The 16,820-nt window shown below is 33.7% G+C and overlaps 1 protein-coding gene across 1 annotated transcript; it reads left to right on the plus strand.

The window, feature by feature from the left end:
- Positions 1-8,046: 8,046 nt before the first annotated feature.
- LOC110629421 (L-ascorbate oxidase homolog) lies at positions 8,047-12,037 on the plus strand. Its single transcript, XM_021776387.2, has 9 exons — positions 8,047-8,208; positions 8,309-8,473; positions 8,584-8,693; positions 9,204-9,474; positions 9,954-10,050; positions 10,161-10,506; positions 10,663-11,028; positions 11,105-11,183; positions 11,629-12,037. The coding sequence occupies exons 2-9, from the start codon at positions 8,330-8,332 to the stop codon at positions 11,830-11,832; spliced, it is 1,617 nt and encodes a 538-aa protein (XP_021632079.1). The 5' UTR covers positions 8,047-8,208; positions 8,309-8,329; the 3' UTR covers positions 11,833-12,037.
- The last annotated feature ends 4,783 nt before the right edge of the window (positions 12,038-16,820 follow it).

A 16,820-nucleotide genomic window follows, 5' to 3' on the forward strand; every position in this document is an offset into this window, starting at 1 on the left:
CACTGACAGACTGACTCTGCCACTGATGGATCACACTTGGGTCCACTGACCCAGAGAGGACACTCTAACCCAGAGACCATTAATCCCAACCTCTCTACGGCCCTCGGAGCCATAAAAGAATGAGATGCACCAGGGTCCATCAATGCATACACATCAGAACACCCAATGACTAAGTTACCTGCCACCACGGTGTTAGATGCATCTGCCTCCTGCTGTGTCATGGTGAAGATCCTTGCTGGAGCTAACGGACCCTCACCTCCGAACCCTGCTGAAGAAGAGGCTGACCCTCTCCCTCTGCCTCTGCCACTGGCCTGTGTCATGGCTGGAGCTACTGGCTGTGCTACGCTACCAGAAGCTGTCTGCTGAGACTGTGTCACAAAAGCTGCTCTAGGACACTCTCGTGCCATGTGTCCCTCCTGCCCACATCTGAAGCAGGCTGATGTCCCAACCAGACATACTCCTCTGTGCGGTCTCCCACATTTCTTACATACTGCATTCTCTGCATCTGAGCTCGAGCCACTTCCTAATCCCAGACCTGACTTGATCTTGTTCCAGAACTTGTTCTTCTTAAACTTCTTGGTGGTACTGCCCCACCTCTTACTGCCTGAGCTTAAGGAAGAAGGATCCACTTTTCCCCTACCTGGGGTTTTGGAACCAGAAGGCTGTGCTGCTGATTGTTTGACTTTTCCCTCGATGATAGCACTAGCCTCCATCCTCCTAGCCATGTCTACTATGGCATGAAAACTCTCTCTATCTGCTGACTGTATCAAGGAGGAATACCTGGAATGGAGCTTCATGATATACCTCCTTGACTTCTTCTGGTCTGTATCAAGGTTCTGCCCAGCAAATGGCAGCAACTCCATAAACCTGTCAGTATATTCATCTACACTCATGTCATCAGTTTGCCTCAACTGCTCGAATTCTATCATCTTCATTTCCCTTGAACTATCAGGGAAAGCCCACCCTGCAAATTCATTAGCGAACTCCTCCCATGATAGACTATCCACCCTCGGTTTCACATAGCTCTTGAACCACTCACGGGCCTTCTTGCATTTTAGAGTGAACCCAGCCATCTGAATGGCTCTACTGTCATCCGCCCCTATCTCATCTGTTATCGCCTTGACCCTCTCAAGGTACACAAACGGGTCATCACCGGTTTCAAACTGGGGAGCACCCAACTTCATATAATCAGTCATTCTGACCTTGCTCCCTCCAGATGAGCTAGGTTGAGGTATTTGGGTTTCTGGGACAGTAGGTGCTGCTGGTGGTGGAGGAGGTGCAACATTTTCTGTGGTAGGGTTTACTGGATTTGGATGGTAGGGTGGTGGTGGATACATAGGATACTGTGGGTATGGTGGGTAATATGGTGGGTATGGCGGGTAATATGGTGGGTATGGCATCTGTGTGGGGTAAGGGCTAAAACTAGGGTAATCCGATGTACCTCCCATCGAATACCCGGGATTCTGTGAGAAAGGTGGGTAATGAGGTGGCTGAACATTACCCGAGGCCTGAGTGCCTCCTTGGGATTCTCCCATACCTTCCTCTGACATACTCATCCCCAAACTGCCATCCCTCCTCTGGTCCACATCCATGTCATCTCCCACATCTTCTGACATTCCTCCCTGAACTGTTCCTCGTACTGACCTGCTTCTACCCAGATCCAGAGACCTTCTAGGGTCTCTCACTGCTCTTTCTCTGTTAAACCTGCTAGACATTGCCCTAGGCAATGTTGGAGGACGGGCGCTCATGCCCTCATCCTCAGGTGGCACTCCAGTCAATCTTGCAGATCGACGAGTTCCTCTCATCCTGTTTTCTGAAAAACCACACATAGCACAAACATCAGCATCATATGGTTCATGTGGGCACACATGAACCCTCATCACATACATCGCATACATAACATATCATTTATGCACATGTATATAATCATGGCATATTACATTATCATGTAAGACAGGACTCCACATCCTATCCTAGTGGACATGACTTTTCCTATTGTGCTTGACCTGCTATAACATCTATGAGCCCGACACTCTAGGTCCGACCATATGAACCTAGGGCTCTGATACCACTCTGCAACGCTCCGGAAATCCGGACCGCTACCGGCGCTAGGATCCAGATCGGCATAAGGCCGCCGGGAACCGTAGCAAGCCTGACATAACCTGTAATCCTGTTTAATCCCATACATGATCAACAATACTCATAAACCTGTAAACATTCTCATATAACAACCAAGCTCAACCTGTACATAAACATAAACATAACATAAACCTCCACTGGAGCCCTCATCAAATGCTCCAATGGGGTATCTCCTCATACATAAGCTTGGTTGAAACATAACCTCATATCATAAAGACCATGTACATACAAGTGGGATTAACAATCAGTATTGGTCAAGCACAACTCTATCCTCAATATCATAACTTGAAAATACATAATTGTACTAGACTTTACATTACATCATAATCATTTGTCATGTCCACAATCTATCTATGACTTCATAACTCTGGTTGACCTCCTGGTCTACCCTGTACCTGCACATCTGATATTAGGGGAGGGGGGTGAGCTAAAAAGCCCAGTGAGCATAATAGAGAAAACATATATTAAAATATTTCATGCTTCCATGAAATGCAACACATCACAAACATATCACATAAGGATGGTACTGTCACCTATAGTCCTCAACATAGTCCAATCGTGCCAGGGGCGTAGAATGGGCCTCACTGGTCTTTCTCTTACATACATAACATAACATAACATTCCAATATGCCAGGGGCGTAGAATGGGCCTCACTGGTCTTTCTCTTAACATAGTCCAGGGGCGTAGAATGGGCCTCACTGGCAATCCATACCGTATCCTCATCATATCATATCATAGGAGGACTAGAGGATCATCCAATAGCCAATCCGCATCCACATCATACTATGCAATGCAACATATTCGTGATTTCTAATGCAAACACCCTATAATATCACATGGCATATATGATGCATGAACATGCTCAAAAAGTTATATTTCATTTATTTAAAAAAACTTAAGGTTTATTCCACTCACCTCTGGCTGAAGCTCTACAGACTCTGAAGCAGCTATCTCACTGCTGGGGTCCTCGGTTCCTCGGGTCCGAACCTACACAGGTGGACTCCAATGAGGGACCAAACATACATAAACATAACTCTAATAGACTCCCCAAAAAAACCCCCTAGAACATCCTGAAATAATCATAGAAACACATGCATGAAATGGCTGAACAGGGCACTTTCGGCGGCAGGTTCGGCGGCCGAAAGTCCCTCCAGAGCCGAAAGTCAGGCACTTTCGGCGGCACCTTCGGCGGCCGAAAGTCCCAGACAGAGGCGAAAGTCTCTTTTCGGGGGCAACTTCGGCAGCCGAATGCTGCCTCCACAAAGGGGGTTCGGCGGCCGAAAGTCACTTCGGCGGCCGAACCTGAGCTTCTCCCGAATGGCAGAAACTCAGCTCCTCTATGCACATTTCACCTCTCAAGCTCAAATCATGCAAAAACTAGTTCTAAAACATGCATACTCATCATACATCACACCTAGGGGTCTCAAACTATCATATACCCCAACTACAACACTTCAAACACACAAAAACCAACATACATTGTTCAAAATCATAACATAAACCCAAATATTCAAATAACCCTAATATGCATTTCTACCCCATAAATCTACTTAAAACTTGTTAAAAACATACATTGAGCTCAAGATCGGCTCTTACCTCTTGAAGATCGAGAGAGAGAGACGACCTAAACTCGGAGATCTAAGCAAATGGGCTCCTGAGTCTCCCAAGCTCCAAAACTTGTTTTAAAAGCTCAAAACCTTCAATGCAAGCTCAAAACTTAAGAAAAATGGTGGGGATTTGGAGGAAGAATAAAAGATTTGGGAGAGGGAGGTTGGAAGCTAGCTGTGGCCGAAAATGGGAGAAAACTCACCCATTTCGGCTAAGTCCCCATTTTATAGGTGGCTGGCCAGGCCACGTTCGGGGGCCGAATGTGCCTCCGAATCCATGCAATGTTCGGCGGCCGAACTTGACTTTCGGCGGCCGAACCTGGACTTCCCTCACTCATGCTTTCGGGGGCCTAAAGCACTCCTGAAGCGCATGCAAGTTCGGCGGCCGAACCTGACTTTCGGCGGCCGAACCTGAGTTTTCCTCCAAAGACTTTTCATGCAAAAACTCTTTTAAAATCATATTTAAAATCATCAAAACATGAAAACATGCTTTTACCCTTCTAGAGGTTTCCGACATCCGAGATTCCACCGAACGGTAGGAATTCCGATACCGGAGTCTAGCCGGGTATTACAGTGTTGATTACTCAGACACCTTTGCTCCTGTGGCTCGATTGGACACAATCAGAATGCTTCTAGCTATTGCTGCTCAAAAAGACTGGAAAGTATTTCAATTAGATGTTAAATCTGCATTTTTAAATGGTGTTCTGCAGGAAGAAATATATGTGGAGCAACCTGTTGGTTTTGTTCTGCAAGGTGAAGAAGATAAAGTCTACTTGCTAAAAAAGGCTCTTTATGGCTTGAAACAGGCACCCAGGGCCTGGTATAGCAAGATAGATGATTATCTGCAAAGCTTAGGCTTCAAAAAAATCTTATCAGAGACAACTCTTTATGTTAAACATAAGGACAATAATATTCTTATAGTCTCTCTTTATGTTGATGATATCTTGGTGACAAGAAATAATGCCTTGCTGGTTGAAAAATTCAAACAAGAAATGGAGCAGGTTTTCGAAATGACGGATCTTGGGGTCATGAACTATTTTCTTGGAATGGAAATTACACAAAGCCAGAATGAAGTATTCATTTGTCAAAAGAAATATTCCAAAGAAATTTTGAAGAAATTCCAAATGGGGGAATGCAAATCAGTTGCTACACCTATGAATCAAAAAGAGAAGCTGAGCAAAGGAGATGGAATCGAGAAAGTTGATGAAGGCTACTATAGAAGCTTGGTTGGATGCCTTATGTACCTTACTGCCACTAGACCTGACATTTTATTTATTGTAAATCTCTTATCTCGCTTTATGCATTGTGTTAGTGATTTACATTTAATTGCAGCAAAGAGAGTGTTAAGATATATTAAAGGTACAATCAGTTATGGTGTCAAATTTGAAAAAAGTAAAGATTTCAAGCTATGTGGATTCTCAGATAGTGATTGGGCTGGCTCAGTTGATGACATGAAAAGTACATCAGGCTACTGTTTTAGTTTTGGTTCAGGTTTTTTCTCTTGGTGCTCAAAGAAGCAAGAGATTGTTGCACAATCTACTGCTGAAGCTGAGTTTATTGCAGCAACAGCTGCAGTTAATCAAGTTTTGTGGATAAAGAAGCTTTTGTGTGATCTAAATATGGAGCAGAAAAGTGGTATTGAGATTTTTGTTGATAATCAAACAGCAATTGCAATCTCTAACAATCCAGTCTTTCATGGAAAAACAAAGCATTTCAACATCAAACTGTTCTTCTTGAGAGAGATACAAGAAAATGGAGGAGTAACACTGGTTTACTGCAAAACTGAAGATCAAATAGCAGACCTGTTCACAAAACCACTCCCAGTTAACAAGTTTGAGCTTCTAAGGCAGAAAATTGGAGTTTGCAGTAACAAAAGCAAGGAGGAGTATTAGTTTTTGCCTCTGTTACTTCAAACTCACGTGTTTGTCATGTGTTTTTTTAAATTTATTTTTTTCTAATTATTTTGATTTCAGTCTAAATAATATTAAATCAAGTCTTTAGAAATCTACAGATTTTTTTTTTCGTGCTATCAAACACTACTTTAGTTGTTGATATCGTGGCTTTAGTTTTGCGTCAATTTCTGTTTTCAGTTCAGTTCACCACTATAAATGTAAAGGATTCTCATGAATGAAGGTATACCTTTGCAGCAATTTTCTCTTCTTTCACTTTCTTTATTCTGTGTTTTCCATTATTAAACCTTTAAAAGGTCATAGCTGTCTCTTCGCTGACTATCAAAATGAAAACGAAACTCTATGAAAGACTTGTGCTTTCTTTTTTTTTTTTTTCATCAGAACTTGTGCTTTCCTCTCTCTCCTTTCGCTCACCTTTCACATATACAAGTAATGCATTTGACAATAAAAATATGAGAAATTAGAATTAAGAATTTAATTGGATTTTACAACTATTTAAAAGCTTTTTCATAGTTTTACTTGTTTTTAATAAAATGCTGGTAATTAAATTTAGAACATTATGTGTTGGGATGGTTGGAAAAAGAAGGGAGGAGTGTAATGCATAAGGCACCCATATGATGAAACATAATTATTAGGGTAGTGATGAAGGCCATTAATTCCATCACAAATCACATACCAACATCATAATGGCTTTCATTATTTCTAGAGGTTTTCACCTTTCAACTACTTTCCTTTCCTTTCCTTCTTCGAATTTGTGTCACACCCACCCTCTCGCTGCCTTCTACTCCCTTTATTTTTTGTGAGGTTAAAAAAAAAAAATTCATTAAAAAATTATTTTTTAGATTATATATAATATATATATATATTTAAAGGCCTTAAACTAAATCATAACCAAATTAAATTTAGAGTAATAATAAGGTAGATGATTAAATTACCATTTACAATCCAACATATCATTTTTATGAAATATTTTTTAAAAAATATTGAAGTTCAATTAATCAATTTTTTTTTATTAATCGTGTTAATTTTTAGTAAGCATAATTTTATTATTATTTTTTTTTGAAATAAGAGATTGGGGGAGTCGAACCTTAGACCTCTTAAGACTACAATGATGTATTTTCCACCAGGCTAAGCCTCGGAATGCAGTAAACATAATTTTATTATTAGTATTATTATTATTATTATTATTTATGAGAAGTATTTTTAGTTATATTTATTAATTAAATTTTACTTCGAGATCTTGGAGATATTTTCTCACTTTATCAATATGATATATTAAAATAAATATGTTTAAAGTATTTTTAACATATTCAAAATTCAGTTTACGATAAATAACACTAAACTATAAACCCAATTTGATAAAGTGCAGTAGTATTTCTTTGTTGTTGAGAAAATAGGATATGGTGGCGAAAATGAAAGGTGGTGGTTCCACCGCAATACGGCGATCTTCTTGAAAGCACCGCCTGCTCCCATAAAATGAGCCACGGGCAACCTTTAATTACGCGTGTTTCCCACTTCCCACCACCCTTCCTTCCTTTAACAGCTCACGCGGTTGACATCATTACAGAATTTTCTCTCTTCTGAATCAAATAAGACATGGATAATATCTTTATCCATAATTTTTTCTTCAAATAGTAATAATTTTAGATAAAATATCTTTTTAAAATTGACAAATAAAAGTCGTGAAAGTTCTGAAGTTGCTGTCTCCAAATTCCCAATAATAACGAGCATTGGACTGCTTCTCTGTGTGGTTCCTGTGCCTGCTCAGCAGGAGAGAGATGAATAATGGAAAATCGGTTGACTTGGGGTTGTGTTATTATTGCATGCATGGACATAGAAGTTGGCAGAATCCAACTTGTTAACTAATAACTATGAACTCACATGACTAAGTTAGGTTTCCAATCCTTAATACACCATGAATTTCACTATTTTCTTAAAAAGCTAGAAGAATAGCGTAAGGTTTGATTGAGGGAGGTGATTAATTTTTTCAATTGTCAACTCTACCTAGCTGGATTCAACCATCTTCGTATATATAATTTATAATTTCCCCACCAGTTGCTATAGTTAATAATGAAGCGCATTTAGTGGGTGATTCGGTCAAAAGGATTTTCCTCATTACAACTTTAAGAAATTAGCTTTTCTAATTTTCTCACAAATAAATTTATTTTCATTTTATTAATATTAAACTATAATATTCAACTTCATAATTTTCCTTTGGAGCTCATGTGTTAACATTAAGCAACGATGATTGATGCTGAGAGCTACCTTAGAAAAGAACTTGTGTTCAAAGCAACCATGATTGCTAGACCCGTGAATTGCGCCGATGTCATTCCAATTTGCAACTTTAACAATAGAAAAACTAAATTAACAAATCCCACAATTTGGATTATTTTTCCATTTTTTAACAAGTGTTATTCTGTGCTGTGCATTTTCCCATTTCACACTGAACCAGTGAAGGCCCTTTTCGTGCCTTCTCCTCTATTTAAGCTTTACCCATCATCCTTTGTTTGTCACTGTGACTCAAAAGCTTCTGAAACTGACCCCTAACTCTGGTAAGTGGTAGTGTAGTGTTCCTTCTTTTTTTGTTCTGTTTCTGTTTGGAGTCTTTCATGGGGATGCCTCGTTGGTTAACTGGTTTTGGTGTGGTGGCAGTGGGATTTTTTCGCAGATTCGATGGGGAAAGTGCTGTTTCTGCGTTTACTCTGTGGAGTTTTGGCTGTTTTAGGTGTTTCTCTGGTCAATGCAGATGACCCATATCGGTATTACACTTGGACTGTGACTTATGGGACTATTTCTCCCCTTGGTGAACCCCAACAGGTTGGTTATTGCTTTTAGCTTTGGTGGGTTTTTAATTGTTGGAATTTTGTAAACTTGGATTTTTTTTTTCGTGGGGTGTCTCTGACGTTTTGATTTTTGAATCTTGAAAGGTCATTCTCATCAACGGCCAATTCCCTGGTCCTCAACTTGATGTAGTCACTAATGACAATATCATTCTTAATCTCGTCAATAAGCTGGATCAACCTTTCCTCTTGACTTGGTGAGTGTTTTCCTTGTTCTACCTTTTCTATTATTGCATTTTCCACTGCTTGTTTCTTTCAATGTACTGAATTCAGGAATGAAATGAGAGTCTACATTGTTCTTTCTGACTTAAAAATGTTATCCCTTGAAACCTGGAAGAACAGAAACTGCTGTATACATAGGTATTTTCAGAAATAGCAAGTTCCATTATTCCTTACAGAATCAGGATCATCAATGTGGGCCTTTTCTTTTTAGCAAAATGGTGGATTAGTACGCATTATTTGGAGTTCTGGTGAATTTGAAAGTGAATATTAGAAGAAACAATGAAGTTTTACTGACATTGAGATGAAAATCACTGATTTCAGCTACATTATCAATATTCAATTATATAATTTTTAGGGCTCTGTTTGTTAGCTCGATATAATGCTTGTGTGTTTTGAATTTTGAGTTTTTGGTTTTTTGCTAGGAAGAAATATTTAACAAGATTTAGCATTAAAATATCTTTTTCTGGTTATTGCATTGTCAATAGGAATGGGATTAAACAAAGGAAGAATTCTTGGCAAGATGGAGTGCTGGGAACCAATTGCCCCATCCCTCCAAACTCAAACTACACTTACAAGTTCCAGACCAAGGATCAGATTGGGACTTTCACATACTTCCCTTCAACTTTATTTCACAAAGCTGCTGGAGGGTATGGTGCAATCAATGTGTATGAGAGACCTAGAATTCCAATTCCTTTTTCAATCCCTGATGGAGATTTCAGTCTGCTTATTGGTGATTGGTACAAGACAAATCACAAGGTGGGCAAGCTACTGTTTCTATTTGATTGTTATGGTTTCATTTCTACTTTATATAATTTTCCATGTTCTCATGAAATGCCACTATTAATCATGAATAGCAAGGGATTCTTGTCTAAGCAGTTCATATGACTGGGTTGAGTTGTTTTCTATAAGTTGCCGTTTCCCCCATTATTTTGGAGTCAGAAGTTATCAAATAGAACAGCAACAAAAATAATGGCAATTAGGTGGACGTCGATCATCATATTGGTTTTGGTGAAGGTTTCATTACACAATTCTGCCTTTACCAACTGTGTAATTGAATTCTAGACCATTTTCTAATTCGATCCCATCCATTTGTTCGTCCGAATGATCAAATCTAGCAGTGAGCTAATCACCAAGTCTAGTTGTATCTTGTGTTTCCTGTACAAATATTTTCTTTCACTCTCTGACTTTTTATGTTGCCTCCCCCTTCCTGTGCTAACTTGTCTTTATATTTGCAGGCATTACAGGCATCTTTGGATTCAGGAAAGCCTCTTGCATTTCCAGATGGGGTCCTCATAAATGGCCAGACACATACTACATTCAGCGCTGATCAAGGTCTGTTTCTGCTGTTATCATCAATCTCAACTTCCCAAGGATGTTTTCAAACTTTTGTTTTTCTTTATCTTTTACAATTTACCAACATTATTTTTGCTTTTTGCCTTTAGGTAAAACCTATATGTTCAGGATCTCAAATATGGGCTTGTCAACGTCCTTAAACTTCAGGATTCAGGGTCATATGATGAAGTTGGTTGAAGTTGAAGGATCTCACACCATTCAGAATATATACGACTCTCTTGATGTGCATGTTGGACAATCTGTGGCTGTCTTAGTAACTCTAAATCAGCCCCCAAAGGATTACTACATTGTTGCATCCACTCGTTTTACTAAGCAAGTCCTCACAGCAACTGCAGTGTTACACTACTCAAACTCCAAGGCCCCAGCCTCTGGACCTCTGCCTGCTCCTCCTGCTGGCCAATTTCACTGGTCTATGAGGCAGGCCAGAACTTACAGGTAAATTTGAAAACTTTTCTGTATCAAAAGGTAGATGAGAGCAGTCCCAAGGGAGTGGTACACTACTCGATGCTGTTTCATCTAACAATATTATGTGTAAACAATTAGTTATTTGTGTAGAAATGACTATGTTGATCCTCTTTTTTTGGCTTGAAGGTGGAATCTAACTGCAAGTGCAGCCAGGCCCAATCCTCAGGGTTCATATCACTATGGAAAGATAACTCCTACTAAGACAATTGTCTTGGCAAATTCAGCACCTTTAATTAATGGAAAGAAGCGTTATGCAGTTAACAAGGTGTCCTATGTTAATCCTGATACCCCATTGAAGCTTGCTGATTACTTCAATATACCAGGAGTCTTCAGTGTTGATTCCATACAAAGCCTTCCATCTGGCGGTCCTGCATATGTAGCTACCTCTGTTATACCAGCATCACTCCATGATTTTGTCGAAGTCATTTTCCAAAACAACGAATACGCAATGCAATCATGGCATCTTGATGGTTATGACTTTTGGGTTGTTGGGTAAGTCTTTAGTTGCATTTACTTCAACTTTTGCTAGTTAACTAGGCTCTAATTGTTCCTCTCACAACATTGACAGTTATGGAAAAGGCCAGTGGACTCCGGCCAGGAGACGCTCGTACAATCTAGTTGATGCTCTTACTAGACATACTGCTCAGGTAAACTACTGTTGTAAATCCAAGGTTCTATCAATTTTCGTTTTTTAAAAGCCAACATATTCGAAACATGAGAATGTGAGGTGGAAAAATCCATAGCCCAAAAACCATATATAGAATATAACTGTAACAGTCCAGTTAAAACTAGTCTAAATAACTTTTGGATTTGCTTTTTACTTATACAAAACGGTTAATTCAAATTATTCAGTAGTTATATTATATATACTTTAATCAACCCATTCTTGCCGATATGAGATCAGGATCTCACAATGACAACTTAGGCTGTGCACATGAACAATATGCATTCTGCAAATTGTAACCAGAAAAAGGACCTTCAGCTTAGCTATATGATTAGAAGCAGCACAAGGACAATGAACCTATTCTCAGTTCATTATATTTATTTTATTTCTATGTTTCCATCTCTTGATATGCGTTCCTTTTATTGCAGGTATATCCGAACTCATGGACCGCTATACTGATCTCTCTGGACAACCAGGGGATGTGGAACATGAGATCTGCGATGTGGGAGAGGCAGTATCTTGGGCAGCAGTTATATCTCAGGGTCTGGACTTCAGTTCACAGCCTTGCTAATGAATATGATATTCCTAACAATGCTCTACTCTGTGGGAAAGCTGCCGGACGGCACCCTTAGCGTGGCAAACTAACTGAATGATGTCTGTTTTCTCAGTCATGAGGGGTTGACTAAAAAGAGAAACAAAGCAGAGATAAGAGAAGGCATAATTAAACTATTGATAACATGTTTATTGTATATCTCAAAAGAAATTTCGAGTTTGATTGCCATTCTTGTTTGGTCATCTTCAGCTTTAAATGATTTGTATCTTCTCTTTTTCCCTAGAGTTATGCATTTTTTAGGAATTTAAAACCATATAGAGGATAGGAACTGTGAACTCTTTTGTCGGTTACTAAATTTGATGGGTTAATTTATTTAAGACGAGAAGTATACTATTTATTTTTTAATGTTGTAATTAAATAATATAAAATAAGTTATTTTCTTAAAAAAATATTTATATATACTAAGTTATTTTTTATGAAACAAACAAAATTTTAATTTAGTTATAAGCTAACACAACTTAGAAGTTTTGAATTATCTTGAGAAAATTTTCATATTAAGAAGAGATAAAATGAATAATACACATATTTAATATCAATTTGCTCTTCATATTTATAAAAAAAAATCAATTGTCACTAATGATCTTTTCATTATTAGTATTTGACACTTACTTTTATAGAATTTAATTATTTAATTTTAAAATTTTATAAAATATAACTATTAAATCTTAAATTTTATAAAAATATAACTATTAAATTTTAAATTTTAAAAATTTAGAATATATAATTTATATATTATATAAAAATTAAATAATTTCATATTTATAAAAAAATGTTAAATATTAATAACGAAAAAGGTTGTGGTAACTGGATTTTTAATATGCAGGTCGGAAGCCCAGTGCCACAAATCTATTGATATTTCCTTTCCATTATGGACTGCTTTAATATATTATACCAGTCGTTTTGCCGCACAACGTGCGAATATTAAACTTTTTTATATTATTATTGTATAATATTATTTTATAAAATAATATAAAAAATATTATTTTATAAAATAATATTATACAATAATAATATTTTTTCATCATTAAAAAATATAAAATATTTTCTTTAAAATTTTAAATTCAAAATAACAAGTTTAAATCATACATCATCAAATTCAATTGTAATAAAAAAATTAAAAATTTTAATATTTATTATTATATATTATTAATATATAATAATAAATTTTATTTAAGTCTATAAATTTCTAGAATGATAAAATTTAATATATTAATCATATTAGAGAAATATTATTTTATAATAATATGAATGATTTTAAAATAATAGCGGTATAAATATATTTTATTATTAAAATAATAAAATGGTCTCTTTAAAATATTTAAATTATTATTTAACTTTAATTTAATCAATAGAGTTGCACAATCATACATGTCATATTATATATTAATAAAATAATAAAAAAAATAAATAAGGAGATATTTAAAGAAACATATAAAATAGAAATTATATTAAAAAAAATATATGAAATAGAAATTGTGGTAATAAATTTTATATAAAATAAATAATTAAAATTATATATTTGTGAAAAATGTAAAGATTAAAATTATTATAATCATATTAATATAATAAATTATAATAATTTAAGTTTAATTACTTAATTATTTAATATTTATAACAGTTGATTTAGAGCATTAGAATTATAATTTTATTTTTTTATTAAATTAATAAAATTTTAGTTTGATAATATTTTATACCATTCATTCTATTAATTTTTTAATTATTTTATATTTTTACACAGTTAATACTTTTTTATAATAATTTTAATTAATTATATATATTTATTCTGTGTAATTATTCACTGATATTTATAATTAAATTAAATTAATTATGATTTTATAAAATTATTAAATAAGTAAATAATAATATTGTAATATAATAAAAAAATTTATATGATTTTTTATTATAAAATTATTGCTATATAATAAAAGTGATTTTTTAATTGTTTAAACATATAAACATACTGTGTTTATTCGATTTTTATAAATATATTTTAAATTTTTTATTTATTATTTATTATTAAAATTTAAAAATTATAATAAAATTTTTATAATAATAAAAATATAATAAAATTTTTATTATAATATTAATAATATAATATATTAAATAATAGTAAGACATCTGACCATAAATATAATAAAAATTATATTTATTATATTAGAAAATAGTAGAAAATCAAAAGATTATATTATTAAAAAAACAATAAATTATATTTATTCTAATAAATATAATAAAAATTATATTTATTTTATTAAAAAATTAAAGGTCATATATTAATAGTGATTAAAAAATAGTAAATTATATTTATTATATATATATTAATCATTATTTTATACAGAAATAAAATTATAAATATATTTGTATTATAAATATTTAGGATTAATTATGTCACTTGTTAATATTTTAAAATTTAATTATATATATTATTTACTAATGCTAAAAATATAATTAAAAAATATATTATAAATTTAAATATATCATTTTTTATATTTTATAATTAAAAAAATAGATATGTATTAATTTTTTATTGATTATTTTAAAGATATAATTAGTTTTTAGTTTTAAAATTTTTAATTATAAATTAATATATTATATTAAAAAGTTATAAATAATTAAAAAGTTATATAAAAATTGTAATAATAAAAATAATAAATTATATTTATTATAAATATATTAATTAGTAATGTTATTAAATATAAAAATATAACTTAAAAATAAACATAAAATATATTAAATATGTCACCGTCACAAATATATAAATTTAAATATGCTACACCTATAAGAAAAAAATTTAAATATGTTATTTATCAATTTTTTTATAATTTATTTTAAATTTCAGTTTTAATATGATTTTCATAAAAAAAAAAACAATAAATTCTAGTCACCATTTGGTAAGCTCACTGTACTCTTCTCCTCGTCAATCCTCATTCATTTTTCTTTCAGTCTTCAACTTCTCTTCCCATTCTCGTCTTATTCTGCAGTTCAATTATACCGTGAAGGCCCACTGTCGTGTACGTTTGTCTTGGGCTTCTGGCGTTGTTCAGTAGTATTTTGGTGAAAGCAGAAGATGCCTATACATACTATACTTGGACGATAACACATGGAACAATTTCTCCTCTTGGTGTTCGTCAAAGACTGTGGACTTAGCCATTAAAGTTTGAGTTTTTTTTTTTTTCATTCGGTATTTGAAATTCACTAATTCTACTAATTTAGATTTATGCTGCGCTTCGTTAAGGAGTAAAGCACTCTCTACTAATTTAAATTTACGTACGATACAATAAAATACTTTCTTTTAAATTCTATTAGTTTTTCACATTTGAAATTTGAATTTAAAATCTTTAATCAGAAGAGAAGGGATGAATTAGGAATGGGATTCAGCAAAGAAAGAGCTCATGGCAAGATGGAGTTCAGGGGACCAATTGTCCAATTCCTCCAAACTCCAACTGGACCTATAAGTTCCAAACTAAAGATCAGATTGGAACTTTTAACTGCTTCCCCTCTATTGGAATGCAAAGATTTGCTGGTGGATTTGGAGGTTAATTTCAATGTTAATCTAGGTCTGTTATTGCAATTCCATACCCCATACCAGTTCAAGAATTTACCCATCTTGTTGGTGACTGGTACAAGGCTGACTACAAGGTTTGTGCCTCATTTCCTTGGTAGCTTATATTGCTTAATTTTAACCATAGATGTTATTATAAGTATACAATCCATCGGTTCACTTTTGAACTGAGCCTACAAATTAATCTGAATAATTAAAATGTATTTTTAAAAAAGAAACTTTACCATTTAATCTATGAGAAAACTCATTAGTTAATTTTTCTATTTTGAAAAATATATAAAAGTATTATTAACATTTTAAAAAATTTACTAATTAGACATTTTATATTAATTTTAACTGTTAGTATTATAAAAAAATCTCAAATATTCTTCGTACGGGGAATTTAATTATTAGACTTTTTATAAATATGAAAAATCAACTAATAAGTTTTTTCAAATTATAAAAACTAAATAATAAAATACTTAACAACTAATATCAACAGAGAGACTAATCAGTAGACTTTTTAAAATGGTAGAGATATTTTAATATACTTTTTAAAATTAAGGAATCAATTAATAAATTTTTTCATATTATAAAGACTAAATAATAATTTTCCATCATTAAAACTAAAAGGTGCCAACTAATAAAAAAATTAAATTAAACTAAATTGACCAGTTGATTTGGTTTTATCTATCAGTATATCCATTAAAATTCTCAAGTTTAAAGTTCTTATTAAAAATGTATAATCGATCGGTTTAGTTTTTTGGTTTAAACTGTAATTTGATCTCGAATGTTATGTAATTAATATACAGCTAAATTATAATTTGGAGGGATTGCAGCAAAGACCGGACCAAGGCCTTCCTCTTCCTCCTCCATATGCTCTCCTTATAAATGGGCTTTCTAAAGGTGCCACCTTCACCGGTGGTTATGTTGGTCAACCTGCAGTGGTGTTAGTTACATTATATGGTAATACGATTAAGAAAATTATATGATATTTCAAAATTTTAAAATAGAAAACTCTAAATCATAATAATGAAGTTATCGTCGCTTAATTTAAAATTTATAAAATAAAAACTATATTTGAGAGATATAAGAGAATAAAAAAATAAATTATTTTCATTTTGTCCAATTTTGTTATTTTGATATTTTAATATTTTGTGAGATTTGTTTTAAATTAATTTGACATAAATTAGAAGCTAAATTCGTGTAACCCATTTAGAAAGGAGATTTCTCGAAGACAATTTAGGAAAATGATATTTAATGTAATTTAGATTTGATTATTTGACTAGATATCCTTCTTATATTGTAATTACATTTTCCTACACTAGAATTAGAGTTTGAAGACTATAAGAACACTTTTAAGGTGGCAGCCATGAAGCGAATGCATAAAGATGATATTATGAATAATATTTAATTCTTCTCCATTATTTAGCAACTTATCAAGGTTTAACCTTGTGGTATTCTAATAT

The sequence above is a fragment of the Manihot esculenta genome, chromosome 13 (assembly GCF_001659605.2).
Source record: "Manihot esculenta cultivar AM560-2 chromosome 13, M.esculenta_v8, whole genome shotgun sequence".
NCBI classification, from domain to species: Eukaryota; Viridiplantae; Streptophyta; class Magnoliopsida; order Malpighiales; family Euphorbiaceae; genus Manihot; species Manihot esculenta.